Source organism: Phyllopteryx taeniolatus, chromosome 1, assembly GCF_024500385.1.
Source record: "Phyllopteryx taeniolatus isolate TA_2022b chromosome 1, UOR_Ptae_1.2, whole genome shotgun sequence".
Lineage (NCBI taxonomy): Eukaryota > Metazoa > Chordata > Actinopteri > Syngnathiformes > Syngnathidae > Phyllopteryx > Phyllopteryx taeniolatus.
The window spans coordinates 15,347,751-15,356,646 of NC_084502.1; the positions used below are offsets into that span (position 1 = coordinate 15,347,751).

Here is an 8,896-nt window from a genome sequence, read left to right on the forward strand (position 1 = left end):
TATTGTATGTTCTCTTCTAACTAAACTCAACCCAATTTAATTCTAGATTTTGAGACTTGAAATAAAATAGCAGAAACTTAAACTCTGAAGTGCACAGGCAGCCAGTGGAGGGAGGCCAGAATAGGAGTTTGTGGTCCCTCTTATATGCTCTAGTTAAGAGGCAAGCAGCAGAATTTAGAACGAACTGGAGACGTTAGAGGGAGGACTGGCTGACTCCAAAGTAAAGTGCATTCCAGTAATCCAGTCAAGATGTGATAAAAGCATAGGTTACTGTTTTAAAGTGTTGCTGTGTGAGAAAAGGGTTCACCTATGCCAGCTGCCTGACTTGAAATGAGCAGGATTTAACTACTGCTCAAGTTTGAGACTGTTGGTCAATGGGGGCGGGGATGGGGGGGCAGGTGTATTTCCAAGAGCCACTGGGATCAAACACCATCACTTCATCACGTCTAAACTTCACCACTATTGAACTATTCTGAACCTAAAATAGTCTAGCTCGCTGAGAAAGGTCACTGTGTTTCGCTTTTGTGTCAGCGTTGGGCAAATAAGTTCCTAAATGTAATGTTAAATATTGCTACTTACTGTCTTTTGACAGTCATTAGTTCTATTACATATTACTGTCTCTGAGTATCACAACTTGTGCATTACTGGAGTTATTTTCACCAAATCAACTGTGTACATCTAGGTATGACATTTGACTTTAACAACATACAAAAACAACAGATAACAAATGATATATAAATAAAGTGACAGATTCAGTTAGAATCAGCAACAGATTCAATTAAAGCATGCAGTAATAAAACTTTCACGAATGAATGATGCCTGAAATTGTCCAAATGTAGACCCCTAAATGTGTGTATATTGTGCATGAGATATCCCCCAAGCTGTAAGTTAAGTTGCAAAATAAGAGGAAATTGTGAGCTTCACCTGGGAATATACAGGAAGTTGCTTGAAATAATGGGAATACACTGGGAATTTCCCAAATTCTAGATTTGTCTATGATTCAAATGGTGCAAGGGAATAGAAAACATCTCAACCATGACTATTGAAGTATTTAGATTTGATGACTCGCCAAATGTTTAACACTCAGAAAGTAACCAATAAATCAAAACACAGCATATGCCTGCATTCCTATATATATAATATATATATATATATGATGTTTAAAAAATCTTTTTTAAATCTCACTGCTAAATTTCCCCAGGTAAAGTTTCCAGAAATTTCCCAGCCCTTACCAACTCAAACAGTGAGCAATTAAATGTGAAAGCTGTTGTACTGTGGAACAATGTACAGAATAGTGACATTAACCATAATCTGCAGTGGTGAAGCATTGCATCGTACTTTTTGCGCTTCATTTCATTAACTTTGGCACTTGAATGTGTAATCATTTCCTCTTCTACATTTTACAGGACACAAATCCCATGCAAGCAATCGCAGTAAGCAGCCACGTAGCCATCATCATGCCACATTGTTCTGTTTCTCTCCTCACATTTCTGATATTTATCAAAATATTTGTGCGTTCCTTTCCACAGGCTTCCGAAAATGCCTCCGTTTCCATCACGTTTTTCCGACTCTTCCGTGTCATGCGCCTGGTAAAACTGCTGAACCGCTCTGAGGGCATCCGGAACCTACTGTGGACCTTCATCAAGTCCTTCCAGGTGCCTCACGCTGTGGACATCGTTGCATTCAAGCTCCACGGGCGAGCGACCTAACTCTTGTCTCTGTCTTCAGGCTCTTCCCCATGTGGCTCTGCTCATCGTCATGCTCTTCTTTATATACGCGGTTATTGGGATGCAGGTATGGTCTTGAGTTGAACATTTACACATCAACTGCGAGGTTCTGTATCAGAACAACTGACTGTAGCGGCATTATAAAAACGTTTTAGATTTTCGGAAAGATCGCCTTAGTGGACGGCACCGAAATCAACCGCAACAATAACTTCCAGACGTTCCCTCAGGCGGTACTGATGTTATTCCGGTGAGTTCTCGCTTACGGTTTAGCACTTGCACAAGGGGAAAACCAAGACAATATCTCTGCGGTTGATCTGCAGATGTGCTACTGGGGAAGGTTGGGAGGAAGTAATGATGGCATCAATGTATGGAAAGAAGTGCGACCCCAAGTCTGACTTCCAGCCTGGAGAGGAGAACACTTGCGGCTCCAACTTTGCCGTCTTCTACTTCCTCAGCTTCTACTGTCTCTGTGCCTTTCTGGTCAGCATTTGATCCAACTACATTTGCAATTGCCTCGTTATTTCACGACATTATGTTCAACAATAAATGTCACCTTCTGCAGATCCTCAACCTGTTTGTTGCTGTCATCATGGACAATTTCGACTACCTGACGCGCGATTGGTCACTGCTCGGGCCGCACCACCTGGATGAGTTTAAGAAGATTTGGGCTGAATATGATCCTGAGGCTACGTAAGCCATGTTGACATACACTATTCACAAAAATTTAGGAATACTCGACTTTCGGATGAAATTTCATGATGAACCTAAAATGCACTATAACTTTTTCAGGTCAAGTTCACTTAAAATTTTGAACGCAAAAAATGTTCAACTGTTTTACGTTGCAGTACTTTTTGCAAAGACTAAAACATTGAACATGTGCATTCAAATGTTTAGAAGGTTTGTGATTAGTGTACATGATATCCGCAGATGAATAAACATGCTATGTACATAAGCTGTCATGAACGGAACAGAGCATTGGACCCAAAAATGCACGACTCCAAAACAAATGGACAGTTTCAAAAAAGAGGTTTAATATACAGGCAGAGGTCGGTACAGAGGCAGGCAATCCAAAAATGGCAACAGTATCCAAAAACGTGAGGCAAAAAGGAGAGGTCGATAATCGGAACAGGGTCTAGTCTTACTGTGAGTCTGTGACGTGGAAACAAGGAATGCGACGACAAGGTACAACGAACTGGCGACTAGAAAGGATGAGACACTAGGTTAAATGCAAGGGGTAATTAGGGTGAACGAGGAGCGGGTGTGTACGAGACAGGGGGAAAACAACAACCGGAACACACACCCATGACAGTATCCCCCCGCCCCCTTAACGTCCAGCCCCACACGGCCCCTGGAGTTGCAACGTGGAAGTGTCGAATGAGCGAGTCATCCACGATAAACGCAGACGGGACCATGAACGTTCCTCAGGCCCGTAGTCCTCCCAGTCCACCAGATATTGAAACCCGACGAGACGACAACAGCCGCCTCACAGTGAAGGCAGGACCCCCATCCACAAACCGGCGGGGACGAGGGGGGCCTGGAGGCGTGACCAGAGGGGATTCCCGGGCGGGCTTGAGCAGGCTGATGTGAAAAGCAGGGTGGACCCGCATTGACCTTGGGAGCCTAAGCTGCACGGTGACAGGGTTGATGATCCTTGTGATGGGGAAGGACCCAACGAACCTGGACTCCACCCGGAACGGAATATGTTTGCTAGAGAGCCAAACTCGCTGACCCACTTTGTAGTGCGGGGACGGTGGGAACAAGGAATGCGACGACAAGGTACAACGAACTGGCGACTAGAAAGAATGAGACACAAGGTTAAATGCAAGGGGTGATTAGGGTGAACGAGGCGCAGGTGGTGAAGATGCGCTCGGGAGCAGGTGTGTGCGAGACAGGGGGAAAACAACAACCGGACCACACACCCATGACATAAGCAGGTTTGAATGCAAATAAAAGTCACCAAGAGTAGTCAGCAGCATTTGATATGCCAACGCTAAGCATGTAAGGAACAAATACTCTTTGCAAAAAAAAAAAAAATTCTCTAATTTGATTCTGTATTTTTAGTATTTTATGTATAACAGAATTTTGACACTGTATAAGTAAAACTCACTCACTCATTACTCATTCACTCCCTTAGTTATGAGCATGGTTCATTTTACACATAAGTTACCCAAAAAATGCTTCCTTTGTATACTGTACAAAGGGCTTCGGTTCCAGTGCATTTGTGTTGAAAGTGTTTTTCTTATCAAATAGAGGCAGAATTAAGCATCTGGACGTCGTGACGCTGCTGAGACGCATCCAGCCTCCTCTGGGCTTTGGCAAGTTCTGTCCTCATCGCGCAGCCTGCAAGGTACACTAATGGACAAAATAAGAGAGTAAAAGGGTGACAAGAGCCAAAGAAAGACGAACGTCTTTAATGACTAATGTCTTTAAGCATTCTTGAAAGAAGATCTTTAATAATCTTAAATATAACACATAACCTGGAATACGTTGGAGGTAAAGTAAGATCATTTAAACATTAACTCTCCAAAGCAAAATGAATATTAAAAAGTAATGTATCTTATTTAGTCATTTAGATTAACTTCATGCCTCCACCAGGATTCATTTGATGTTTTCAAATAATGCAATATTAGATTTCAATAATTAAAAAAAAAAAACTCAAATATGCAAAAATAAACATTGATAGCTGGGGTTATAAAACCTATCAAAGCAATTTGTATTTGATAAAATAGAAATGGCAAATTTCTGCTTCAGCTACACTGAAAGTGCTAAAATTGTTTTACTGTAAATTGTTCGCAATGGAAACTCAAGTTGATCCCTTTTACCATGAGAGAGGCTTTCTGTAATTTTCTTTCAATCAGTCTGCATGTCTGCTCTGTCGTGGACAGCGTCTTTGTCCCCATCGCTTGTACTCGGACAGAGAAAAGGTGGCCATAAACTTTCCCGCTCATCTGCAGCTCGTTAAGAAAAAAGAGGTACAGCGTAAAATGTGGAAACGTTTTGCTTACGCAGACGGCAGTCAGGGCAAATAAAAAAAAAATACTACAAACTCAACTAAGGCTACGAAGGTGTACAGAACAGAGGAGGGAACAGTATGGCCAAAGAACTTGCTGAACAGCATCGTTAGAATTGAAATGGCCACAGGTTAGCAAATGTGACACATTTAAACAACTCACTTTGGAATCAAGTGACTCAACTTAGACTCCGGTGCAAAAAAATTGTGATTGAATATTAATATGAACAACTATATTTTGGTGGTCGCTAAGTATGATTTATGTCTGTGGATCCACAACAAGCTCAAAACCTTTCTGTTTGTCTTTGTGTCCGCAGCGCTTGGTTGGCATGAACATGCTACTCAACAGTGATGGAACTGTCACCTTCAACGCCACGCTCTTTTCTCTGGTTAGGACAGCACTCAAGATCAAAACAGAAGGTGGAGCTCACAGTCACTTTTCACAGTCATAATTGTGTGTGTTTCTTGACGTGGACAACTTGGTTTCTTCTGCAGGAAACTTTGAGCAGGCCAACGAGGAACTTCGAGCGATCATCAAGGCGATCTGGAAGCGCACAAGCATGAAGTTGTTGGATCAGGTCATCCCTCCAATAGGCGGTGAGTGTCGCAATGAAACCTGAGGCCTGTGACCTTTACAGAGACTGCCCGCATTTTGATTTCCAGATGATGAGGTCACCGTGGGAAAATTCTACGCCACTTTCCTGCTCCAGGATCATTTCCGTAAGTTCCTGAAGCGCCAGGAAGAGTACTACGGATACCGGCCTACCAAGAAGAACGCTTCTGGCCCCGAGATCCAGGTAAGCGCTTCAAATGGATTTAGACTCTTCTTTCTACTTCATGGCTCCTCTCCTTTATCCTCCAGGCGGGTCTGAGGAGTATTGAGGATGAGGTGACTGCAGAAATGCACAGGGCTATTTCTGGAGACCTGCAGAATGAGGAAGAAATGGACAGAGCCATGGAGGAGGCTGGAGAGGAGCATATTTACCAGGTGGGAGACCTGGAAAGTATACCTGCAGGAAGTGAAACTATGCACTAAGAAATGTGCAATTTCAGCTATGACAGTTTCCACTCTTTTGGGAAGATTATACAGAGCCCTAAACATGACAAAGGAATTAATTGTGTCCACAATATAGATACTATGACCTTGTTTTGTGCATTGGGAACAAAAAGGAACATCCCCAAACTGTTCCTACAAAGTTGGAAGCGTGGAATTGTCTGAAATGTTTGAATAATTCATTGATCTGATGTTTATCCCAGTACTTTTGTTGTTCATACTGAACTTTTGATTTATAATGCTGACATCTACATTGTATTTGCAGCGCAGACACGGCTTGTTTGGGAATCGGGTAGAAGCATTCTCAACTGAGAACGCCAACGCTCAGCCGCCGCATATGACCAACCAGAGGCCCCTCAAGTTCTTGGAAAACCAGCCCGAGTCGTCACTGATCTCCTCTGCCGTAGAGCCCATCACAGACTTTCTACCGACAACGGCCCCCAAAAGCAACACGAACAACAACGCCTTTGCAGAGTGAGTGACACCCGTCCTCAGATGAGATAAGCCACACTCCACTGTGGACATGTCTGATGAGAAGCATCTCGCTGTCTTTCAGATTGTCATTGAAAAGAGAAGGCAGTCCTGAAGAACTTGACAGTCCCAGTGAGGATGCAGAGACGGGTACTGTCCACAAACAAACAGTGTGCAGATTGTATCAATTGTTAGCAGCAAGAACAGCAAGTTGTGGGAAAAGTACTGAAACACTGAACAGTTGAACACGTGCGTTCAGATGTTAAGAGAAGGTCACATTAAGTTCACCTCGAAGGGTTATAGTGCATTTTAGGTTCATCCTGAAATTTCACCCCAAAGTCCAGCAGCATCCCTAACTTTTTGAGTAGTGCAAATAGACATGAAATATCTAATTGATATATTCCACCCTTTAGACAACCTTCACTCCTGGGACTTCACAGTGAGAAGAGACAGAACACGGGTAACATGCTCAGCCAGTGTACACAATATGAAGCACACAAGCATATGAAAAAAAAATACTCTTCCTCGTTGCAGTTCCCTTACGAACCAAGGCTCAGTGACAGGCCGAATTCTGCTGATCATGAAGTAAGTTGTCACTGATGGTCCCTCATCAATCATCTGGAAATCAAACTCTTTCGAATGACATTTTCCATGTTCGATCCCAGGTTAAGAGTGAGTTGGCCGACGACGTGCACACCACAATAGAAGACTTAGAAGGCGCAGCCCGGGCTATCCTCAAGAAGAAGCGACGCATCCCCATGCCTCCCCGCACCTCTGCTGAGCCCCCCCAGAAAACAGAGGAGCCAGACCCTGTGAGGAGGAAGAGACGTCCTGTTCCCACAACTCCCTCCGCTCATGGTCAGCACAGGACGGAGCCACATGAGGCCGACTCGAACGTTTAGAGACATACACACATGGTCATTTATTGCCTGACTTTTTTAGGAAGATGGTGCCATCCTTAAAGGCACGTTGGCCCAGGCTTCAAATAAAATGTGGTTGAAACACATTCTTAAACAACTATTAGCTCTAATTGAAACTGGAAGATTATTTTCTTGGTAGAATTCCAAGTGGTCAGGATCAGAAATTCGGCTGTGTTCTGTGTCTTGTATGAAAATTTGAGAAAAGGCCAGCCAAAAGACAAATCAAGTGTTTACATGCTGCATTCATTTGCAGTTTTTAGTTTTGAAGAGTGGTCAGCCCAAATGTCAGCGATTCAATCACTGGGGTGAGTGAATCGGCGTCAGTACAAATCACATTTATTTATAGGAATTCTGCTGTTTCAAACACAATAATACTCTTGATTGACATTGTTAGAGAGGTATTGATTTAACAATGGTAATTATTGTGGTTGTAATTAACAGCATTCTACTGAAAACTGATCGCACGAGGATGGAGCCAATGTATGGAACCTCCCTGTAAACAATTACAGAAATTATAAACATACAGTGTAACCTTCAACGTGGAACATGATCTTTCTGCGACACCAAGTTCTGATTTCTAAACATTTCTACACAACAGATAATGCAAGGTTAAATCCAATTTATTGAAAAGGTCTTTCAAAAAAGGTCTTTTTTATGGGAGTCATTTTGTTTTCGGGATTTAGAAAATGCAACGTCGAACGATTCCGTGATAGGCAGTCTGCTAGAAGGCGTGTCTGTACTCGTCGGTTGATAAGTCAGTGTATCGCTCATATTGTACCACGAAGTTATACCCTTTCTTATGTCGCAGTAAATGTCACTTCTTGGCACCCTTCTGCGCTGACATTACAAAATACCAAAGAAAAAGATGGTGTGTAAAAGTTTTCAACTCCAGTTTTTGTTTGACTTGAGGCATAGTTTTCCAGATTTGGTTCAGCTACAAATTGTGCCACTTTTGAGGCGTTCCACTGTTTTGTTTCAAAAAAAAAAAAAAAAAAAAAAAGGAACCATTATAATATAGGTAAAGGCAGTTTTGGGGGAAATACTGTAACTATTGACATTTATTGCTACACACGCTGATGTTCCGATGAGAAACAAGTCCACTTTGGGGAAATGAGGAAGTGCTGTACAATACCAATAAAAGACTCACGGTTTTTGTTTAAGGGGATTATTATTTTTTTTTTCTAAACACACCTGACTGTAAGCAGAGACAATATTGTTGTATTAATTATTTGAAGTTTAAAACATTCAACTTCCAATGTATGATATACTCATATATGCTCAGCAAACAATGTTATGCAGTGCATAGTTTTTAGTCTACCTTGGCCAAAAATAAAAAGAAGTCTCAAACGCACTTAAGCAGCTAATTGGTGGCGTTAGCTCGATAAGATCACTATAGCTTGTAAACGTCCTAATGAGATGGGCTCACATTTTGCAGCGTCATGTTTTGTGCAGTCATGCAAACGTTATCTTGTATTATTTAATAGCAGCCATTTGTGAAGGTAGTTTGTAGCTCAAACATTTGCCTTCATTTTTATTTAGGGGTGCTATAATATAGTTTTTAATGATTGCAGGGGGGCATAAATAATCCCCAACTTTGTACTGTATGTTAAATTTATCTGTGAATGTTTTTTTTTCCTCCGGCAAGCAGAGCAAAAGTGACATGTGCAAGGCTGATGAGTAACTGTTGTGAATGGAAAGGAACACATGGTCCAGC

At 42.2% G+C, this 8,896-nt stretch overlaps 1 protein-coding gene across 1 annotated transcript in view; it reads left to right on the forward strand.

The window, feature by feature from the left end:
- The window catches only part of LOC133478597 (dihydropyridine-sensitive L-type skeletal muscle calcium channel subunit alpha-1-like), a 29,154-nt gene extending 20,621 nt beyond the window's left edge, over window positions 1–8,533 (forward strand). Inside the window, exons 30-45 of the mRNA XM_061774831.1 lie at window positions 1,407–1,433; window positions 1,530–1,655; window positions 1,729–1,794; window positions 1,883–1,974; window positions 2,048–2,207; window positions 2,290–2,417; window positions 3,978–4,074; window positions 5,055–5,157; window positions 5,233–5,334; window positions 5,401–5,534; window positions 5,600–5,725; window positions 6,057–6,265; window positions 6,348–6,412; window positions 6,676–6,722; window positions 6,797–6,847; window positions 6,928–8,533. Of these exons, the coding sequence (XP_061630815.1) occupies window positions 1,407–1,433; window positions 1,530–1,655; window positions 1,729–1,794; window positions 1,883–1,974; window positions 2,048–2,207; window positions 2,290–2,417; window positions 3,978–4,074; window positions 5,055–5,157; window positions 5,233–5,334; window positions 5,401–5,534; window positions 5,600–5,725; window positions 6,057–6,265; window positions 6,348–6,412; window positions 6,676–6,722; window positions 6,797–6,847; window positions 6,928–7,164 (1,770 nt within the window). The 3' untranslated portion in view covers window positions 7,165–8,533. The remainder of the gene's footprint in view (window positions 1–1,406; window positions 1,434–1,529; window positions 1,656–1,728; window positions 1,795–1,882; window positions 1,975–2,047; window positions 2,208–2,289; window positions 2,418–3,977; window positions 4,075–5,054; window positions 5,158–5,232; window positions 5,335–5,400; window positions 5,535–5,599; window positions 5,726–6,056; window positions 6,266–6,347; window positions 6,413–6,675; window positions 6,723–6,796; window positions 6,848–6,927) is intronic.
- The last annotated feature ends 363 nt before the right edge of the window (window positions 8,534–8,896 follow it).